The 23,669-nt window shown below is 34.2% G+C and overlaps 2 protein-coding genes and 1 non-coding gene across 3 annotated transcripts; 2 read left to right on the forward strand and 1 right to left on the reverse strand.

The window, feature by feature from the left end:
* Nucleotides 1-10,251: 10,251 nt before the first annotated feature.
* On the reverse strand, nt 10,252-15,471 carry LOC106718950 (phosphoglycolate phosphatase 1A, chloroplastic). The gene is made up of 6 exons (XM_014513158.2): nt 15,308-15,471; nt 13,668-13,825; nt 13,178-13,312; nt 12,679-12,886; nt 11,295-11,439; nt 10,252-10,613 (listed from the first exon to the last, which is right to left on the reverse strand). Exons 1-6 carry the CDS (start codon nt 15,393-15,395, stop codon nt 10,430-10,432), a joined length of 918 nt encoding a protein of 305 aa, XP_014368644.2. The 5' UTR covers nt 15,396-15,471; the 3' UTR covers nt 10,252-10,429.
* Nucleotides 15,472-19,019: 3,548 nt separating this feature from the next.
* Nucleotides 19,020-20,299, forward strand: LOC123721396. Its single transcript, XM_045680032.1, has 2 exons — nt 19,020-19,103; nt 19,756-20,299. Exons 1-2 carry the CDS (start codon nt 19,052-19,054, stop codon nt 20,118-20,120), a joined length of 417 nt encoding a protein of 138 aa, XP_045535988.1. The 5' UTR covers nt 19,020-19,051; the 3' UTR covers nt 20,121-20,299.
* A 1,346-nt stretch (nt 20,300-21,645) lies between these two features.
* Nucleotides 21,646-21,733, forward strand: Trnay-gua. Its single transcript is given in 2 exon segments — nt 21,646-21,682; nt 21,698-21,733. It is a non-coding gene; the product is annotated as a tRNA-Tyr (tRNA).
* Nucleotides 21,734-23,669: the final 1,936 nt, after the last annotated feature.

A 23,669-nucleotide genomic window follows, 5' to 3' on the forward strand; every position in this document is an offset into this window, starting at 1 on the left:
TATACGGAAAGGTTGGGAAGGGGATATTAATTTGGCGGGAAGGGGACCTAATAAGAAAGGGAAATCGTCTATCTGTATATCAACTCTTATGTTCATTAAAGGTAGTTAACGCATCTGCTACATTTTGACTTTTTTCACACCTCTACAGGCAGGTCACATCGCCATTTTTAAATTTAGGCGTTCGCTTGATCGCTTGCCACCTAAAAAAACAAAAGCGTCGAATAAATAGATCAAACATATTAGATTTGCCAAAAAATTGATCGATTACCGCAAGCAGAAAATTAAAAACAAATGTTTTTAATTTATCTGTGTCTAGTATGAAATTGATTTATTATTACTTGGTCCGCAATGCCAGATATAACAAAAACTAGAAAATTTAATTAAATTACGAAAACAATTTTACCAACAAAATATTTTTCTGTTGACAGCTTGGCATTTTTCACCAAACTTTACCATTTTTACGAAAACACATTTGTCTTTCTTAAAAAAATTGTGAATTGAAATAGTTTTGATATTCATCTTGGCCAAACATCTTTCCGATGGTCACAAAGATTTGGACTTTCGCCAGATCACATATAGCGGTGTTTGTTAAGTCAGAGTGGTTTTAAATTCAATACTTGGCCAGACGAAGATAGTTTGGTATTTCAAAAGCATTGATGTTTGTAAACAAAATAGATATGTCTTTACATTTTCTGTATCTTTAAAATTATTGCCAAAACGTTGGAACATTATAACTGTGAAATGCCACGGCTGTAACATTTGTATAGCGCTGCTACCGCTTTTAGTTCTGTCAGAAAATGTGTAAGTAGAAAATTTCATAAAAGGAAAAACATGCTACATTACAATACGAAAAGGAACTTGACACTTTTTTGACATTGACAGGGTGGCGCTATTGTGCTATCATAATTTAGTTTGATTTATGCCCACCGGATCAGACATCGTTGTCGGTCAATACAATACAACAATGTTCTTGTGCCACTTTTTTGACAATGACAGGGTGGCGCTAGTGTGCTATCATAATTTAGTTTGTCTTTACCCATCGGATCAGATAACGTTGTCGGTGTATATGTCGCAGTCAAACTGTATAATCCGCCGTATTACATTACGGCTAGCTGTTATCAAAAACAGGGCCGTTTTCAAATGCGGCGGTACTACGTGTAGCCGGATTGTCATAACGAGGATACGTTCTTCAATAAGGCGGCCCACGTTTAGCCACATCGTACTAATACATAATCTGTAGGCTTACCATACTTACAAAATGAAACAAATGTTTAAAATGAAAATCAATTTTATTAATCAGAAAAAGCTAAGAGATTTCTTCTTACGATATTTCTTACTAGTCAACAATATGACTGCGACATATACACGTCTCTGTTTTTAAAGAGACGCTTTGACAATAGAAACCCACAGTAAGACAATATAATTTAATAAGTTGCATAAATATTAGAAAAATTTAAATATAATTTTATATATTGTATGTTGAAACAAAGTTTTCTACATCAACGATTATTTGAAATTTCATATTAAATTTCAAACTTTACGTATTGTTAATATTGACTTTGTATTTCTGATGAAAGTTGAAAATGTAACGAACAATAATTTTTGGTTTCGCAGAACAACTATCTAAATTTTCAAATTTTCATCAAACAATTCAATTATTGTCGAGAATTTTCAATTGGTATGAAAATCGATCAATAGGATTTCGAAACATCAGCGGCGAAAAGAGAACCAAAGTATGGAAAAGCAGGTAGTAAGATGAGACAGGTCTGCCACAAAATTAATAATAAAGTTTGCACTATATTACGACTATTGAATAAGTAATGCTGGTGACTATTTTTATTGGTCTATATTTTATGTTCATTGGTAACGTGCAGCTGATGTTAAATCAACTTACATATATTTTTTTTTTATAAGAGAAGGGGGCAAACGAGCAGCGGGAACACCAAGGTGTTCATCGACGCCCATGGACATCTGCAATACCAGAGGAATCGCAAATGCGTATTATTATATGATTATTTCTGATGATACTGCTACTAAGGTTAGGATAAACTAACTTTACGGTCTGTACTTAAATAGAACAGATAATACATGACTTCTTAGTCTTGGTAGTTGCTTGTAAAATCTTAATAAAGTACTATCAGTTGTCGTAATACACGAGACCACTTAACAACCGTCACACAGTAAACAGTCAAGACATCTAAAGACTCTATTAAACTTTTGTGATTTGAAACTTTTCGCATTATAAGTTTCAAGATGTTTTACTCTGTAAAGTTTTGTACTTTAAAGTAAACATCATTTTGGTTGTCAAAACCATTGACTATGTGTTATTAGTTGTAAGAAAATCTTAAAGGTTTTAAAAACTAGCAATTTAAAAAAAATTGAGAATTTTCAAGAATATCAATTCCAAATTAATATGCGGTTCCTCAATTTCAATTTCGAATCCCAAAATTCGAATTTCAAAATCGAATATGATATATATAAATTATGGAATAAAAGTATGAAATCTAAATAATGATTCGCAGACGACAGAACTTACTCGTTACTTGATAAATATTGCTTTAATGCTAACAAACTGTGTAATACTCGTATATCTCGTAAAGAAATGGTATGTTGAAGTTATGAAAAAAATCATATTTATAAAACATATGCATGATATAAAATTACGTTACTGTAAGATACGTCAATAAAACACTGCGGTCGGATGCCAACTGATTTATTCTTTTTCATAAGTACCTTCAATATACTACACATCTCTCTCCTAATTAATAACATTTTGATAATCTATGAACTAAATAAACTTACAGATTTTTTTTTTTTTTTTTAAATGCATTTTAACAAGTTTAACTTACATCTACTATTTTCTTCCTCCACCAAGTGAAACTAATTATTCATCTTACATCATATAACTTACTTTATGTTGATATTAATTTTAATATTAATTATTACATTTTACTAATATCTAACAAAAAGCTTGTTTAATCAAACGACAAGAAAACCAAAGGAAATGCGATAAATGTGACCAAGTGCTGTAACGATTTTTTTTTTTTTTACTTGACCTTACTCCATCCCTTTCCTTCGCCATTCGCGACGAAGCGCTCTTTTTGCCCTCTCATTTAATTCTCCGGATAACGTGCTCACCTGGTTGGAACTTCCGGGAACCGCCCAGGTGGTATCTTCAGCCTCCGCTGGCCCTACAGCCTCAGTGGTCGGCGCCGACGCAGTGCCTGTGTCACTGTCGGGCTGCGGCTGAGCCGTCGTGTACGTATCGTAATCAATATCGAAAGTATCACCTTCATAATTGTTATTTCTATTCCGCGGTCTCGTGTTGACGTACTCATCCATGTTACTATAATTATCCGATTCGTTTTCTATGTCCCATGAGAACCTATTGTTACTCCGAGGTAAAATTTGGTCCGTGTGCCTACGGTATACATCCCCATCATTATTCATAATTTTATACGACACCGGACCGGTTTGTTGTAAAATTTTCCCTTCGACCCACTTATGCTTATTAGTTGAATAATTTCTAGATAATATTTTATCCCCTACCTTAAAGTTTCTAGCGAGTCCCGAGGAGTTGAGTACTTGTTTGTCCTGCGCTTCCTCGACTATTTTTGCGGTGCTCGGGCGCATCACGTCTAGCCTGTTACGCAACCGATGTCCGAGGAGCGCCACCGCGGGCGCAACCCCTGTTGTTGCATGTTCACAATTTCTATACTGCATTAGAAACCGATATAAACTAGTATGGATGTCCCTACCTTCTATAACGGCTTTCTTAATAGTTTTTTTTACTATTTTAACACAGTTCTCGGCTGCACCGTTACCTTGCGGTCTATAGGGCGAAGAAGTTATGTGACGTATCATATTTCTATCACAAAATTCCCTAAATTCCGCGCTTTGAAACGGAGGCCCGTTATCCGTAACGAGCTTTTCCGGTAGGCCGAACCTCGCAAATAAACTTCTAAGAAATTTTATGGTGTGATACGCCGATGTGCTACGTATTTCCTCCGCCTCGAGCCACTTACTATGGGCATCCACTAGGATAATATAATACTTGCCGTGCAGCTGCGCAAAGTCAGCGTGCAGTCGCTGCCAAGGCGCGGCGGGAAACTCCCAGGGATGGAGGACGGCGCGCGGGGGGGCGTCGCGTACGCTGCGACACGCCTCGCACTTGTTTCCTATCAACTCGATATCTTTATCGAGTGCCGGCCAATAAACATAATTCCTAGCGATGGACTTCATTTTTACAATGCCTAAATGACCATCGTGAATTTCTAACAGCACGCGTTTTTGTAATGTTTGCGGTATCACCAGACGATATTTATACAAAATACAGCCGTGATCAATATTCAAATCTGCACGTCTGACATAAAAAGCCTTTTCATCATCTGAACACTTTCCCGGCCAGCCAAACATAATATATCCAAAAATTCTACTTAACAATTTATCTTTAGTTGTTGCTAATGCTATTTCTTTAAAATTAACTGGTAAAGTTTCATCAACGTACATTAAATAATGTTTATCCGGCGCACTCGATGCGCCGCCGCTGCCGTCTCCCTCTAGCGGCAAGCGCGACAACGCGTCCGCGTTGCCGTTGCACTTTGATTTTACAAAATCAATATTAAAATCGTACGCGGCTAGTTTGGCGGCCCAACGTTGTAGCCGACTCGCCGCAGTCTGTGGAATACAGCCTTTAGGTCCAAAAATATATACCAATGGTTTGTGATCAGTTTTTAACGTGAATTTCCTGCCGAATAAATATTGATGATGTTTTTGCACTCCGTACATAATAGCGAGCGCCTCTTTGTCTAATTGACTGTAATTCTTTTCGGCGTCGGAAAGCGTCCTGGAGGCGCAGCTTATAGGGCGCTCGGAACCGTCGGGGAAGGTGTGCGCGAGCACCGCGCCCACGCCGTACGCGCTGCTGTCCACCGACAGCACCACCGGAAGTTCCGCCTCGTAGTGACACAACACCTTGTCGCTAGCTAAAATGTTTTTTATTTTTCTGAATGCGATTTCACAATTTGTATTCCAATACCACGACTGATTTTTTTTTAACAAGGCATACAAGGGATGGAGTAATGTACTTAAATTAGGAACGAATTTGCCATAATAATTAACTAATCCTAAAAATGCCTTTAATTGAGTCACGTTCATCGGTTCCGGAGCCTTCACGATCGCATCAACCTTGGCCATGTCCGGGTGTAAACCATGCCTATCAATAATAAAGCCTAAATACGATACACTCTCTTGTAAAAAATTACATTTATTCAACTTAACAGTAAGACCCATGTTTGCCAACCTTTCTATTACCGCTCTCAGATTTTTTTTATGCGTCTCCCTATCTTTTCCTGTAACACAAATATCATCTAGGAACACTACAGTATTCGGTAAGCCCCTAAGGGTCTCCTCCATAATTTTTTGAAACATTTGTGGAATGCAATTTAAACCATAGGGAGTACGCTTAAATACATAAGTACCAACGTGTGTGGTGATGGCCGTGCACGCCTGCGAATCGGGGTGGAGAGGTACTTGCATATACGCGGTTGTCAGATCTATTTTTGAAAACTCCTGCCCACCGCTTAGGGCCGCAAACAGTTCCTCTATTCGCGGAAGCGGATATTGATCAATTTTTAATTTCGGATTTATTGTAGATTTGTAATCGCCGCATATGCGGATGTCCCCGGATGGTTTAATGATAGGTACTATAGGTGTACCATAATCGGAATGTTCAACTTGATAAATCGATCCCTCTTTTTCTAGACGATTTATTTCCCTCTCCACCGCGGTGCGCAATGCGAGCGGTACGGGCCGCGCGCGTAAGTAAACCGGTTTGTTATCAGTCAATTGCAAGCGAAACTGTTTTTTACATTCACCTAACTTATCTGTAAAGACGTTAGGATAATTATTTTTTAAATCTTCAATGAACCGATTTCGCTGCTCGTTAACATCAAGTGAAATATTATTAATACACAATCCATTTATATTAAATCTTTGAATCCAATTTCTACCTAACAAAGGACGACTACCATTCTTGATTACGTACAGTTGTAAATTATCTTGAAAATTATCATCAATCGACGCGTTTACTACAATATATCCAATCGTTTCTATACGCGACCCGGAATACGAACATAACTTAATCGAATCCTTAAGAATTTTATAGTTGGAAAAAAATCGCTTGTAACAATTCTCATTAATTGCCGAAATCTTACTTCCAGTGTCTAGTTCACATTTTAACATTACATCACCAACCTTAACGTCTATAAAGTAAGGCTTATCTCCGCAAGAAACCGCACAAATATTATACATTTCACAGTCGGAGTCCTCCTCCACAAAATTGTGTCGCGTGCCGGCTGTTCTACTATTCGACGCTTTGCACATTATTTTTAAATGCCCTTTTACATTACATTGGCCACACGTATATTGCTTAAAACGACACTTATCTGCACGATGTGGTTTACCACATCTCCAACACGGCGGTTGCGCCGCAGCCGGTCGCGCCGCCACGGCCGGCCCGCTGCGCAGCGCGTGCAACGGCTCGCCGCCCGCCTGTGAAACGCCGCCGCTTGCGCCCGCGCTGACCGCCGTCACCGCCGCCGCCACGTCGTCGCCGAGGTCCCTGGAGCGCACAGCACCGCTCACGCTGACGCGGCCGCTCACCCGCTCCACATGCTTCTCCGTGGCTTCCAAATTTAGAGCTAGCTCCACCGCCCGTTTATAGGTTAATTTCGCATCAAATAGCAATCGTGATTTAATCTCCGTGCTCCGCAAGCCCGTGACGAATTGCTCACATAAGTTTTCTTCTAAATTCTGGGCAAAATTGCATGACGAAGCTAAATGTTTTAACTGTTGCAAAAATTCGCCGATGCTTTCTTCTGCCTTTTGCCGTCGTTGTCGAAACATTTCCCTTTCGGCGTACACCGAACGTTGCGGTTCTACGTGACTTTTTACAATTTGCACTAACTGTTCGAAAGTTTTATCCTCCGGTCTATCAGGTGCACACAAGTCACACATCAAATTATATGTACGATCGCCTACTAACGTCACCAACGTGGCGACCCGATGCGTCTCCTTTATGTCATTTAGGAAAATAAATTGTTCTACACGTCGCACATATGTTGTCCATTGTCCACAAAACAAATCGAACGGTTCGATTTTACCAAATGGCATGTTAACACTTTTAACTAATTACTTCGCACGCGTACAATATAAAAAAAATAACCCGCCTCGTCGCCAGTGTAAGATACGTCAATAAAACACTGCGGTCGGATGCCAACTGATTTATTCTTTTTCATAAGTACCTTCAATATACTACAGTTACAACTTCAACTTTTATAATCAATAAGCTAGCAATAAAAATACTAATAATATTATACTAAATATTTTGTTTTAAATTATCAAACAAATCTGGAGTTTTCACTGCCAAAATACATATACAAAAACATACTCTTTTCTTAAATCCCCTTCATTATTTTGCTGTTTTAAATGGTTAACCTTATTACCCTTTGAAAAACTTTTTGCTTTTCTTCCAAAGTTTTTCTTCGTCGGCTGATAAAAAAATCAACAATCAATTTTTAAGGATAATGGAATATTTTAGCAAAGCGGAAACTTCTATTTATAAGAATAAATTTAATATTAATAAACTTAGTTTTTTTGCTCTTTTTAAAAACTTTTTTTTTTATAATTTTCAAAAAAATAGAACATTTATTATTGAGCTAACCTAACCTTATTTATATTATTTTTCAATGTTACAACTAATAAATGTCATAAACACAATTTATTTTGTTCCTTAGAACATCGAACGAAATGTGAAAGCTTTTTTTAAGTTAGACTACTCTAAAATTAAACAAAGTAACAAAAAAGTAATATCTTAAGGACATAATAAGAATAAAAGATATCAATAGACGGGACATTACAAACAAAACCGTACCATCAAAAATTCTATTAATAGTTTGACCGACAAGGATATTTTAACCGGTGGGCATAAATAAAATAAAATTATGAATTATGACAGCTCACTATCGTCTCCCTGTGAAAGTCAAAAAATGTCGAAGTATGTTGTCTCTTTGTGTTGTAGCTGTCATGTCATTTTATATGACTAAGTAGGTTAAATATTATAGTCTGACATAACCGAACGCGATAGCAGCGCCCCTCTTACCAGTTCAGAAAGCCTTGTTCGGCTATACGTGGGATACGTGGATTATGTTTAAAATAATTAAAGAAAAGTGCTCGTAACGTCCGCTCTATACTTGTTTTATGCTTGAATATCTTTGTTATAGCTCCGTTGATCGGAATTTTAAATTAAAGTAAACTTCGACTAAGTAAACTATGGTCCTGGTGATCTATATCTAATTGATTTACAATGCACTCAAAACTTTTATTTCAAACTGCACAGACAACATTAAAAATACAAGCTTTTTAAAATAAAAAGCTCAGATGACATCTTTGGAAGCTCGAAGTGCGCTACGTAATCAACTAATGCAAAGAACATTCACAGCTGTGTAAAAAATGAAGTAATTTTATGAAACTGCGCATTGAAAATTGTATAAAGTATTACGAAGACGTATTAAAAAGGAGAAAAAGATCACAAATGGAAGTAATGCAATGAAATTCCTATTAGATTTTATAATTTTTTAAATAAAAAGTGTCATTTTAGGAGTTAATTGTTAAAATAAGTAACTATAGCTTGTTTACGTTTTAACCCAAACAATGACTAGTATCCAACATGTATTTTGAATGTGGAAAGTCACTAAAATAATGATACGAAACAATCGATTACTAATATTTAAAAAGTAAATTGAAATAAGACGAAACGTAACTGATTTTAATTGTTTAAATCTCGGTGTAAAATATAGTCAAATGTAAAGTCAACAGCTTTTATGAACTGATATAATCTTTACTAATTGCGACAAAATCAAGTTTGCCGTGTAAACTGCTACAATACCCCAAGATCCTATTAAACTTTAACAATTCCTAACTTTCCCCATTAAGACTAGTAACAAATTTCGTCTCAAATTCGAAGGAATTCTTAATCTTCTACCTGCTCATATTCTTAAAGGAGTAATAATAAATCAAAATAATGTCACTTAAACTCTTCTTTGACAGTATCCTATATTATAAAGGTTTCAAACGTAGGTAACTAACCTACCGTTTAAACAGTGGAGAAGGTTCTTAACATGTCATAGATGTTGAATGAATAAGTTATGTAAAATAATTTATTTACAAACTAGCTGTCGCCCGCGACATCGTTAGCACGGAATTAAAAAAGTAACCTATAATCAGTCAATACAAATTCCAGTGAAAGTCCCGTCAAAATTGGCCCCGCCTTTCCGGAGATTACGTGGAAGAAACGTGGCCTTGCAGACAGACAGAAATACAGGCAGATAAATATTTTAACTGGCTAATAACGAAAATTATCAGTTAAGCAAAAACATTATGTCTACGAAATTCATTTTATAGTTACATTCAGACACCTCAATTTCATTACCTATATGTATAGACTAGCTGTCGCCAGCGATTCCGTCCGCGCGGAATAAAAAAATACTTAACTAGTAGTGTATGAGTTCTACCAGTATATGTACTACATCTATGCCAAATTTCAGCGAGATCCATGCAGCCGTTCTGGAGATACTTTGTAACAAACATCCATCCATCCATCCATCTAAACTTTTGCATTTATAATATTAGTAAGATTGTCCCAAAAAACTAAGTATGTTATTTAATTTCCCGATTAGGTAATCCAAAATTATAAATACGGTCTTCTGAATATTCCTGATTCACTTGCAGGATTGCAGGACTGTCTATTACACTCTTTATCTAGTCCAAATAATCATTACTCTAATAAAAAGTGTTTTTTATTCACCCAAATAAGGTTATTCAATGGTTGTTAGTTCAATTCTCTGATGAGAAAGTTTTCGTATTCAACGGTAAGTTTAGCATTGCGTACGCGTAGGTCTGTACGATGTAACTTTTTTAATTCCAGTCATTGTGTTTCTTTTCCCATTCGAGTTGGCTAAAGATTCTTATTAACACTTTGGATCAGCGTTATTATTCTGTAAGGCGTACATAGTGTTGGTTTTAATGAATTTCTTAACCTTTTTCGTAAACAAAAACTTTAAAAATTAACTTTATCATAACGATGAAATACATAACACGAATGACATATATGACTATTTGCTATTATTTAATATCAGGGGCAAGAAAATATATACACAATAATACAAGATCATTTTCCATTTAATTTATGTCTCAGGAAAGATATGCACAACTAAGAGGTACAAATATAAACATAAAAATATAGCTGACGAATCTAATCACAAACAATTCACTAATTAAAGCTTTCTCGAAATAACCCATAGGTACCATCATAAGCTTTGTGAGTGAAATTTTTAACTTTCATGCTTATAGTAAAAAATGTCCCACTTTTTTAACCATCATAATTTCCATTTAAACACACTTTATTAAGTACTGGAACTAAACTGCCCAAAGAATCTGCATAGAAATCAGGTTTCAAGCTCTTATGTGCTTTCATGTCTTCATATGTGTTGTTTGTTAACACTAACAAAGTTTTGAAACCGGTCGCTTTGCCCAAACCAATATCTTGTTCGATCCTAAAATTAAATATATAATGTAATTTAAATATCAACAAATAAAGCACACTACACCTTCTCCGTCATTCATCATACCTGCCCTTATCCCTATGGAGGGTCGGCACAGTATGTACTACTCCTCCATACATCTCTATCAGCCGTCATATCCTCTTTCACACAATCCATCCATACTTTCTTTGGTCTTCCTCTACCTTTATAGCCATCCACATTCAATCTCATTACTTTTTTGTTTATATGATTATCATCCCTCCGCATAACATGTCCAAACCACGCTAACCTTCTGCTCCTCAATTTCTCGATAACTGGCGCTACTTTCAAACTTCCTCTGATATGCACATTCTTAACCAATCAATCTTTTCTTGTCACATCCATCTTAGCATACGCATCTCAGCTACATGCAATCTTCTTTCAGCCGAAACCTTTGTGGCCCAACATTCAGATCCGTACAATAAGACAGGTCTTACGATTGACTTGTAGTGTTGAGACTTAAGCTTGGGTGGCATGTGTCATTAACTGTTGTATTCAGTCGCATAATTCTTTGCCAATGTCAAATTTGGATCTACGATCCTGGGATTGTGGTGGAATTTAAACCACATTTAGAGAAGCTTGGAGTATATAACAAGACAATAACCAAAAGCTCAGAACATTTTCAACAAATCTAAATATAAAAGAAAGACTCACATATCTCCAATAAAAAGTACTCGACTCGGATCAGTGACGCCCGCGCGTTTCATTGCAAATTCCCCGAATAATTTTCCAGGTTTAGCGAGCTGAGTTGGCTTGCGATTTGCCTCTTCACTTACGATGTCAGTAAATATTCCCGTACCTGAAAACATTTTCATCATCATCAGCTCACTATACGTCCCCACTGAGACTCAGAGCCTACCCTGAGTTAGGGTGACTAAGCCATAGTCAATCACACTGGCCCAGTGCGGATTGGTTGACTTCACACATATCTTTGAATTTCTTCTTATGTGCTGTTTGCATGTTTTCCTTCACCGTAAGAACGTCGGATAAATGTACATATGTAAATCGAAAAACACATTGGTATATGGCGGGATTCGAACCCAGGACTTGCAGATTGCACTTTTCGAGTGCTTAAACACTGTGCCAGCAACGCTCTGAAAACATTTTACGTTCACGCAATTTATCACAAGAACATTTTTTTTCTTATCTCAAAATCCGCTTTCGTGTTTTTATGTTATGAAGATATAAACTCAACAGATAAATAAAATTATTATTACAGATAAGATAAGTCATTATTATAAATAACACTTGTTAATTAAAAAAAACAAAAAACCCGACTGACCGACAATCGGGGAAAGAATACGTTTCATATTACATCTCATTATGTTAAAAATAATGGAACTTTGTATATAGTACGTACAACCCTATATTATATGCACAAAATTTTATATCTTACAGTCTCATAACTTACTGTCGAGTATATAAATTTTATACTAGAATGCGCTAATTTCTATCTTAAAAAAGTTAGTTCTTTATTCTTATGATCTTTTCTAGTTTTAAAAAAAATATCTTTGCAAATCTTCAATGCTACAAGTTTGTGAAAATTAAAAATTACCTTATAAAATGATAATGAGCGTCGGAGGTTCAGGGGTTAAGCACTTGATTTGCAATCTGCTGGGTTCGAATCCCGCTATATACCAATGTGTTTTTCGATTTACATATGTACATTTATCCGACTTTCTTACGTTGAAGAAGAACATGCAACCTGCACATATCTGAGAAGAAATTCAAAGATATGTGTGAAGTCATCCAACTCGCATTGAGCCAGAGTGGTTGGCTATAGCCTAGTCACCCCTCACTGCTCAGTGGGGACGTATAGTGAGCTGATGATAATTATAAAATGATATGAATCTAACAGTAACAGTTCAACAACGCGGGGACCAGTACAATTTTGACAGAAAGCGTTCACACAATAACAGTACTGCATTGTCTACTACTCTGCCTTTTGTTTTGCTCTCGTGTAAACATTTATTATAGATCCTGTAAAAGATATGTACAACGTGCTCTTTTAATAAAGGCGTGTTAATAAAGCTTTTACCTAATAAAACCCTTCCCGGGATCAAAGGTACATGTCGATCTGTCGCTCCACTGATAAAAAGCACGTCAGGCCTAGTCAGGTACGTGATAGCTTGGTACATCTTAGGCAGGTTCACATTGAAGTCGCTGTCGAATACCACAGCACCCACTTCGGTATCGTCTTCCAAATATTTATTGTAGTTTGTGTAGAGGTCCAAACCAACTTCGGGCTACAAAAAGTAGCATTATTAAGCAGCTTCATGGGTTAGCATTATAAGATACTTCGTCTGCTATTAATACAACTTAAACTATCAACGATGTGTTTAAAAACGTTTAATTATAAAGGAAAACTTCAGTAAATATTTTTGATACATATAGAAATGTACAAATATATTTAAATATGTTACGTTACGATATATTGAAAATTCTATAAACACAATATCCCACATTTATTAACATATAAAAATAAACACAAAAAACTGTACAAAAAAGGTCAGCTATTCTTACTAAAATTAACTTACGCCATATTTGCACGTGAATCCATAAGATTGTAACACATTCATTGTCTCTGGGCAAGTTACACAGAAAACTGTTTTACTAAAGTTTATCGCTTTCAAGTACTCTGCTATAGCGGTAGATGGTATTGTTAGTTTCTCCTGAAAGTAAATTCATAGTTATATATCTTGCCAATATTATAAACTAGCTTTTACCCGCGACTCCGTCCGCGCGGAATAAAAAATAGAAAACGGGGTAAAAATTATCCTATGTCCGTTTCCTGGTTCTAAGCTACCTGCCCATCAATTTTCAGCTAAATCAGTTGGACTGATCTTGAGTTATAAATAGTGTACTTAACACGACTTTTATATATATAGATGTTAAACCTTAGATGGATGGATGAATGTTTATTAGAAGGTATCTCCGGAACGATCCAACGGATCTCGATGAAATTTGGCATGAACGTAGGACATAATCTTTAAGAACAAAGATGGCAATATATAAAACTATACTTACAAATCCTTGACTTATATTGGCAGCTGCAAATAAATTTTCATAGTTCTCTTGTGTTCTCATGCTGTTATTAGAAACGAAGTGTACGGTCTTTCCCAACTGTTGCATTCGTTCAAAGAACTCACCTGACCCTGGTAAAGGTTTCTTCGCCCAAATTACACCTGGATGGATGGATGAATGTTAGAAGGTATTATCAGAAGGACTGCATGGATATAATTGAAATTTGGCATAGATGTAGAAACATAGCCTTTTTTTTATAGTCTGGAAATGCATTTACGTACCCCCTACGCCGGGCTGTGCAATGGCGTAGGGGAGTGTGGGACTCGCCGGCCGCAGAAGGCGACCGGAATACCCACTAAAACCAGACTGCCCTCTCACGCGTTACGGCGGGGCCACGGGAAACGCGTTAGCTTACTTCCACTGACCGTAGAAACATAGCCTGGAAGAACACATAGGCTACTAATTAAGTTGATTTTAATTTCACACGAAAGGTTATATATAGTTCCCTTGTACAATTTCAGTCTTCTTTATAATTAATTTTACTATATTATTATATTATAAATGCGTAAGATCGATGAATATTTGTTACCAAGTTACTCCAAAATGGCTTAACGGATCTGGATGAAATTAGCACAAAGTCTTGAAAGTCTAAGTTTTTTTCACGCTGACAAAGTCGGAGGCAAAAACTAGTTTGATATTATAAGTAATTTGGTTTGGTAAGAGGTTAGTTAAATAAGTTAGTAAAATTAAAATTAATTTATCTACTTTCTTGAGATTCTTTAAAAAATTACGTGTTCTTAAATCTTTGAATAGTTGTAATGATGCTTGTTTTTACAGTTTCATATTAATCGTATATCGTGTCGAAACTTTTATACCAAGACATATAGTCATCATAACATCCATATGATAAGGCAGTGGAACCTCACGGTTAACAAACAAGGATAACGTGTTTGTTAATATTTTACAGTGCTTTTAAATACTTTAATGAGTTTGTTTACAATATTTTATCTCATTATAAATGAATTTGTTTTTTCTGCAGAAATATATCAAATTAATTAAACCTTTAATGAAACGGATTGGGATACATATTTATTGCAATAACACATTTAGTATGCAGGGATTGCAACTTTTCATACATTTGATTTACAGACGTCTTTTAACTTTTTACTCGACTGACAAGACGGTAAAATATACATAGGTTTTGTATGTAAATTCCTTCGTCTGTCTAGAACGTAAACTAATGAACCGATTTTGACGAGTGTGGTATCATTCTATTCGTCTTCTTTGGCGTATGTCATAGTGTGTGTACATATATTTGACATTTCAAATACTTAATTAATGAAATCAGTTTCAGAATCAAATGGCTAGTGAGAGAAACCTTTATTGATGATTTGAATTTTCCCCAAGTTCAATAAATATTTAATTTATATCGAAAAGTTATATTCTAGTATAATTATATTTTACTAACAAAATAATAACAAAATAAATAAATTAACCTACAACATTTTATCAACGGGAAATTATTATTTAAGAGGTTAGTCAAGCCCCATAATTATCGTTTAGTGTTGTGTTTCTCATTTGACATATCGACACAGTAACGAGGCATGCGCAATGAAATTGTTTCAAATAGTGATGTAACTTACCATCACAGTCGGAAAATACATGATCGAAACTATCCAAGAATACATTTAAGTCACTTGTACTCATAGACATTAAATTCATGGGCCCCATTTTATTAAATTCACTAATATGTTATCAAGCAACGATAAACACGTGTGACCCTGACTTGGCCAGTCGTACGACTGTGCTCGCATCGTACTGAGTCTGAGTGAAAAATATACGTTCGATGTGAGTCACTCAATCTATGCCGTCATAACAGTGTTGATTTCCGTAAATATATAGGAAACAATATGGATTTAGAGAGAAATGATTGTGTTTTCACAAGCAATGCTACTTAAATTAATTTTGAGGTTAATTAAAATATTTTTAGTGATTTGAAAGAGAAATAAAAGTATAGGAACATGCGTTTGATTTCCCGACTTCTGGTAGTCAATTGTCAATGTCAATTTTGGACTAGAAATTCTCACGACTTCAAATCATTCTACGTTAACATAATCTTATCAATGGTTTAAAAATAAGGTAGAGGACACACATATGAAGATTTATTTTATTTACACAGATAAGTAGATAATTTTTACTGCACGACAGTCTGTATCACTTGTCATAATAACTAGGTACAAAGTGCAAACGAGCAAACATCCATAGGGTTACGCTTATACAGCAAAGATATCGCTGACCAGACATCTGGAACAAGTTAAAATGTTGTTTAGCAGTTGCCGTTATACACAAACGGTGAATTTCCCTTAACGAGTAACCCCTCCCCCACCCAATTACTATGTCTCTTTCCATTCTTTCCTTATAAGAACAGGGTGAGAAGGGGAAAAGGATTAGAATTTGGCCTACGGCACACAAAATCGTCAATGAGTGAGGCGCTTACGTCGTTCTTTGCTAAACCACTAATGTATCGATCGACTTTCCTACCACCATAGTAACGACCTTGTGTTATAACTATTGTTTTTGTTTCACTCGGTAGTTGTTTCATTAGAACGTAATTATCGGTGATAAAAAATCTATTTGTCTAACAATCTACCTTTCGTAACAATGTGAAAGACCTATAACTGTTCTGGAATGATTATGAACTGAGATTAAAGTTATTTCTTAGATAAAGAAATCAAATTTCGTGAATATTTTTTTTTTACTTAAAATATCCAGATAGTGACGAAGATTCCTTAATCATAATGCCGCTCACAGCTCATATTTCCGTGGCAGTTACATTTGCACTAGTGTGAACGGTTATATTTACAAGTTCACAAAGAAAGAGTGGTAGCCTTCAGCAACAACATCTGTTGCACTAATGGGCATGGGCAGGCTCGACCGGTAACATACCATAACCACACCGAAGATATTCGTGAAGTGGATAATTCCGCGTTCCGTCTGATGGGTGTTCGTGCCGAAGTCCTGTTTTCCTCTTTTTCTTACAATGAGAGATTGGGAAGGGGAGTTTTAAGTGACGGAGATCCTCGGTCGATTAAAGGTAGGCAACACATCTGCAATTATCTGAAGCCTATTGTAATTTTCCATATTGACTAGCTGTCGCCCGCGACTCCGTCCGCGCGAAGTTAAAAAAAAATGAAAAATAGATGTTGGCCGATTCTCAGACCTACTGAATATGCTCACAAAATTTCATGAGAATCGGTCAAGCCGTTTCGGAGGAGTACGGTGACGAAAACTGTGACACGAGAATTTTATAAATTAGATATTATCAGGTTTTCTTATAATGATTACGTCTAGTTGCAAATAGTTCATAAATGAAAAAAAAAAATAGTTCATTTAAAATTTAAATGAAACATGTAATAAGTTTTTTCCGGCAAGTTTTTTGCGACCAACGTAAAATAATCGTTAAATTAAACTGAGTGTAAAAACTTTATTGTTTTACTACTTTGTTTAAAACTGAAAGGTGTAAAGCCGAACATAGGTAGATACAATTGTTTTGAATTATGTTCTTTTTTTTTTGAGTTACACACAGTGCAATAATAAGTTAGGTATTTAAACACAATAGTTAACCTTCAAGATGTTTTTCAAGAATGTTAATTAGTAATTATAATATTATAGGTACAAGCATTTTAACTACGATGTTATAAATGCAGATTGAGACTTGACAACTTTTTACATTCTATCTTTTTTCAGTAAATAATAGATGGGAAGGGGAAGTGAATACTGGCGATACCAAGTGTCTTACTGGTTTTCTATCTTGTAGTAAAAAAAATACCGTTTAGCCTTTTATAGAAAATAGTAAGTATATTCTTGTTCGCATTTTTGCTATTTAATTTCACTAGGCTATCAAATTTAATTGAAATTATAAATTGGAAAGTCACAAATATTTATCACAATAAATATATCGTCATTACTGTCATAATCTTTAACAAAACAGAGGTAACAAAATATTTTAAAAGAATATTTTGGTCTTGGAAACCCACTTTTAATTTCATAACAAATTTTTATCTATTAAAAAAATCTGTTCAATTATCTACGTCATTTAACATTTCCGATTAGTTTTAAGTTGAAACAGAGAAGTAAGAAACAGAGTTTTAACATTTTTTGACTGTAACGTTCGTTCTAAAAAATAGTTTTTTTTCTAAACAAATTCTTTTAGGAACTTGCTTTCTGATTTTTGCTGAAATTTTAAATCTCCGATCGACCTCACTTATTTTTCAGCCATAATAAAGTTAGTAATTTTTACGCTTAGCTAGTGAAATATAATTACATATTTTTTCTTTGTGTTAAGGTCTAGGAAGTTCCGAAATAGAAAAAAACTCAGCTTAGTTTTTTTCTATTTTAGAATATCATACGAGAATTTGTTTTCGAATGTAGCGATAATAATACAAAAATTACACGATTTATTTTTTAACATCCTGATTTATTTTTATCCTCCTTTGTTTTTAGGATTCCGTACCTCGAAAGGAAAAAACGGAACTCTTATCGGATCACTTTAGTGTCCGTCTGTCTGTATGTCTATTAAGACTCTTTTTTAAATTATGTGGTATGTTTTAGTCGATGTCATTTATTGATTGTATCATTCAATCACGTACCTTGTATCTTATCTACTTAGTATGTACATTATAGATACTGAAACCTAGTAATTTGTTTAATTTCAGAAAAAACGAAATGTACAATCAGGGAAATTAGCGTTATGTCGCCTAAAACGCGATACTTGTTTAAACGTTTTGTACGTATTGAAACCACGACGCGGAACAATAACCAATAGACCGCAGCTTTTAAATATACCTGTGCGATAAAATGTCAGTTAGCAGTATACGACTAATTGCTTTTTACTATTATGCTGCCGTTTGCGAAAATCACTGCTAACTAAATGGTTATTTTGTAAGAAGCGGCGGAATCTGTCTTGTTGAAAGGAAATAAGCAATTTTTTTGTAAGTGGAACACCGCGAAATTGCCTGACTGTACACTAAATATACAAAAAGAGTGCCGAAATAACACGACCGATATAATTGCAAATCAACTAATTTATAATTTTCATAAAATTCTTTTATGAATTATTCTTTTAGAATATTTTTTCAAAGATAATCATTGTATAATAAACATTACTCTGGGTTTCTATTGCCAGCATAAGCTTCACGCTCTTTGTAAAACTGTTACAACAATATGTTTTGTGTTGGTAAATCACATCGGAAATCCACGGTTACTCGACTATATTTATCGAGATAAGCTATCTTTAGTTAGAAGCTAACAAATCAAGATCAAATAAAAATATATAAGGAACTGATTAACTTTTCTTTTGATTTACGGATATTTGCGGAATACAGAAAATGGAGAAGTACATATTGCCTTTGTTGTTGTTAGCTGCATTTGTGTGTCAAGGTATTTTAAATTAGGTTTTTTTTGTTGATTTTATTTATGCGACTAGTGTTTTAATATGTTTCAAATATTTATAAGTAAAGTAACTAAATATACTGAGAAGATAGTAATGCTGATGTGAAGTTATGAAATTAATTTAAAAAAAATAAAATTTAAAATTTTTGATTTAAATACACGCGATTATAAATATTTTAATTGTATTGTTATTAAGACTATAGTATCTTGAATATTTTTTTTTTATATTTATTATTTTTTTAATATTGCAAATAGGATAGACTCAAATATTATTATTATTATTCTAGCAAAGCAATCGTTACATAAATATTTACTGTATTACTACAAAAAATACTGTAAGACACTGTTTAGTTAAACACATGTTTTAAACCTTTGTCCGCCACTGATGATATTATTGACGTCAATATGGTTATATGTTTCACCATAAATATGTATCACCACAATGGTATTTTCGGTATTAGTACATTTCGCAAGCTTACACATTACAATGTTTCAATAACCATGATTTGTTAAAAATCCACTTCTAGCGCTAAAGTCACGGTATAAAAGAGTTGACGTATGTTTAAGCTTAAATGTATTTGAAACACTGTATAAGTTTTTTATGGTATATCCGATATTAACGATTTTTTTTTAATTTCAGGTATAAACGGAAACGATATTTGGCTTGAAGACAGACATGTTCAATACATAAGCCACGATTACCTCGGTACGACGATATCAATACCTAAATTTATATTTGATACTTTAAGATCATGCCACATTATATATCCAAATGGTGTTATGTACGAAGTGTTCCCAAGTAATAATCTGCCACAAAGCAATGTTTTCTTCTTGGAAGCAGTACAACCGTATACTAGTTGTGGGGTGGGTTTCAGGGGTGTTGGGGTTGAGTTCAGTGGTACATATGAATTGCTGTCTTCTGTTCAACATGTCAGTAATAACAGTATCACTTTGACACGGCAGAGGTTCCATTTGACTGTCACTCTTCCTGAATTTACTAACTGATTTTATTCAAAGGTATTATGTGATCATGGAACTCTAGTACTAAACTAAGACAAAACATATAAAGCTGTCACGCTAATGGAATTCTACGATAACTAGTCTTGATTTGTTGTAAGATCGGATTTTTTATTTTCTTATCTTTGATTTTTTTTGTTATCTATAATATTTGATAAACCAATAAATTGCACAGATTAAATTATAATCATTACTTAATATCTTTCTTTTATCTTCTTTTTCTTATTCTTTTCTTATTATCTTCTTTGATTTTAATTATTAGTTCCTTAAATATGCTTAGTTAAGTATTGATTTAAATTTGTTAATTATTTATTTTTAACCACCAATCAACTACTTAGGAAAACATCCATTATAAATTATAATATACCATCTTGCGTGCTCTCTACAAAAATATAGATCACAACATGTTTCTGTGGATGTTTCGAAACAAACTTATCACAAAAGTTAACATAAGTAAAATAAAATCTTATTATAGTTTTGCGTCCGTATTGTTATTAAAAGAGAAAAATAATACAATAGCATAAACCTGCAACATTACAGCGCAATTTAGTTTTCATTTTTCAGAATAAGTGCTTCCCGCTGGCAACAATTCTAAGTGAGAGTTTACTGTAATTTTAAGCCTTGTACATTGCTGTCAGAAACATGTTTATTTATTATTTACTAACTGTCGCCTGCGACTTCGTCTGCGCTTATTTAAAAAAAAAAAACTAAATTAGACGGCTATGTGTTCTTCCAGATTATGCTCTACATCTATGCCAAGTTTCATCAAGATCCATGCAGTCGCTCTGGAGATACCTTCTAACAAACATCCATCCATCCAACCATTCATCTTCACTTTCGCATTTATAATATTTGTAATTATTGTTTTCAAATTTTTTTTGTTTGCATAAACAAAACGTTGAATTGAAACTGTGTTTATAGGAAAACTAACGGTCGCCCGCAAATTAGTCAGCGGAAAAAAGTTGCCTATAATAATCCCGCATACATCAACTATCTTCCAGTGAAATCCCATCGACATCAGTCACGCTATTTCGGACATTACTCGGAATAACTGCGAATTTGCAGACAGACAGACTGTCCTGACTGCCGAAATTTAAAAATTGAATAAAAGCAGCGCAGATATGTATTTTACTTGCAATTATCCAAAAACTAATTTTGAAATTTTAAAAGTTTTAAACTTATTCTTCATATTAATACAGACACACCAATTACATTAATTGTATATATATGTATATCTTACTAACATTGTAAATGCGAAAATTAGAATAGATGCTTGTTAGAAGGTGACTTTAAAACGGTTAATCGGATTTGAATGAAATTTAGCTCAGGTATACATTACAGTTTGGAATATGCATATACTTATTTTTTTTATTCCGTGCGGTCGCAGTCGCAGGCAAAAATTAACTAGCTGGTGCTTCATAATAACACAATATTTGTATCCAAGTAATTAAGTTCTTACGAATATTAATTGCATTAACATAAAATGTAGTACTTTTTTGTAACATTCCTCACACCTTCGATAGCTCAGTTGGTAGAGCGGTGGACTGTAGAGGACTTTCACTGACATCCATAGGTCGCTGGTTCAAATCCGGCTCGAAGGAGTTTTTTTGTTTGTAGTGTTTTCGTCTACGTATATAAAACTCAATGGTTATATATTTACTTAAAATGACTAGAGGGTATTAATTGGCCTAATTAAATCTTTTTTTTATCTTACGAGGAATTTCACTTGGAACACATGCCGAGTTCAGCTTATTTATAATAAATTAGCTGTCGCTCGCGATGCCGTTTTCGTGGAAATTAAAAAAAAACGTCAGTTGTAGCCTATGTGTTCTTCCAAAGTATGTTACCACATCTATAATTTTCTGGGAGATTCATGCAGCCGTTCTAGAGATACCTTGCAACAAAATCCATCCATCTAAACATTCGCATTTATAATATTAGTGACATTAAATAAAAAAATAAATAAAAAAAACTATGCTACCTAAACCTAAAGAAAAAAAATGTAGATTACATTTGCATAATAAATTAATGTATTCCATGCCACATCTAATTTTCGTATCTCAGTAAACTCGTTAATGCTTCAACTTGTTTAAGTTTAAACTTACCTGCATTGTATAAAAATAAAACACTACGCTTGCAATACAAATGTAAAATAATTATTGTAGCCTTAAGTAAGTGAATTGTAATTTCGATTCTTATTAAGGAAAAATAAAGATTTCTTAAACCATAAACCCTAAATTGAAAACTCAGGAAAAATCACATTACTAATTAAATAAAAATAAAAATCTATAAATCTACAAAACACTATCGTCGGCTTATAATAAAAGGAAAACAATTGCTGGTAACAAAAGCGGATTTTATCACAAAGATGCAGATGATACGATATAATACGTAATAGGTATAAAATTTCCATTAACAAAAAAAAATATTTCTGAGTCAAACATTTTAATTTATACAATTATATTTCAAATTTAATTTTATTCATGTTATTATGATTTACAATAGTTATTCAAAATTGTTCGCACCAATGTTTTCAAATGCACTTCAAACTTAATGCAGTGAAAATGAGGTATCGCATTAAAATTAATTGCAGGTGCCTTTTCATTGCTTTCCGCATAAGGGCTGTCAACTATCAAAGAACAAAAGGCTTAGAAAAACATTTTCCATAAAATAAAAATTGTCTACCAGGGACTTGTTAACCTTTAATTCTTTATCGAACGATGAAAAAAAAAACAGTTAACTTTTGCACCATCCACTCTGAATTGAATACCTCGATGTCAAAGCCCTAGTCCAAATATTATGTACTAAATGAAGCCAAACAGGTAGCAACCCTACGCACAACTGTAGTAATGACGTCATTACAGTAACATTACGCCACAAAACTTGCTCCTTACAGTACGATCCTGGGGAAGATTGTGCATTTTTTAATTAAAAACATCTCGTCTTAGCGATGCATGCAAGTTTAGTTAATTAAGCTATATATTTATTCTAATGGTTTACTTATTACTCTAATGGTATTAGACTTAAGTTAATTGTTCTTGAAAAACTTAGCCATTGCATATAAGAATGAATAGGTTAAAAAGATAGACACTCGTTTATGTAAGACTAGCTGTCGCACCGTCCGCGCGGAATGTAAAAAAAAACGTAATAAGTAGCCTTTGTGTTCTTTTACCTATAGACTCTGTTCTACGTCTGTGCCAAATTTCATCAAGATCCGTTCTTGAGATACCTTCAAACAATCATCAGCCATCCATCCATCTAAATTTTCGCATTTATAATATTAGTAAGGTAAAGCTTGAATGATAAAGATAAACAAATAATATGAATACAATGCAGCAACACCGAACTCCTTTAACTTTTGATTTTATGATCTATTCCGCCTAAAGCCTAAACACTCACTCCTTGTAAAGCGTCACGTAAAACAATTTCGATGGCTCTTATCCTTGTTCGAGACTTGAATACAACGGTCCGCCAATTTAAGGGACTGAAATTCTGCGTATACATATCCTATATATATTTTTGATAGGTAAATTAAAA

The sequence above is a fragment of the Papilio machaon genome, chromosome 11 (assembly GCF_912999745.1).
Source record: "Papilio machaon chromosome 11, ilPapMach1.1, whole genome shotgun sequence".
Lineage (NCBI taxonomy): Eukaryota > Metazoa > Arthropoda > Insecta > Lepidoptera > Papilionidae > Papilio > Papilio machaon.

Bases quoted from the DNA above. Each gene is read 5' to 3' on its own strand.
- LOC123721396 (XM_045680032.1), top strand. From the start codon at position 19,052: ATGGAGAAGTACATATTGCCTTTGTTGTTGTTAGCTGCATTTGTGTGT. The intron at 19,104-19,755 runs GTATTTTAAATT...TTTTAATTTCAG, and splicing joins AGCTGCATTTGTGTGTCAAG to GTATAAACGGAAACGATATT.
- LOC106718950 (XM_014513158.2), bottom strand. From the start codon at position 15,395: ATGGGGCCCATGAATTTAATGTCTATGAGTACAAGTGACTTAAATGTA. The intron at 13,313-13,667 runs GTAAGTATAGTT...ATTTACTTTCAG, and splicing joins CCAATATAAGTCAAGGATTT to GAGAAACTAACAATACCATC. The intron at 10,614-11,294 runs GTGAGTCTTTCT...ATTTAATTTTAG, and splicing joins GTACTTTTTATTGGAGATAT to GATCGAACAAGATATTGGTT.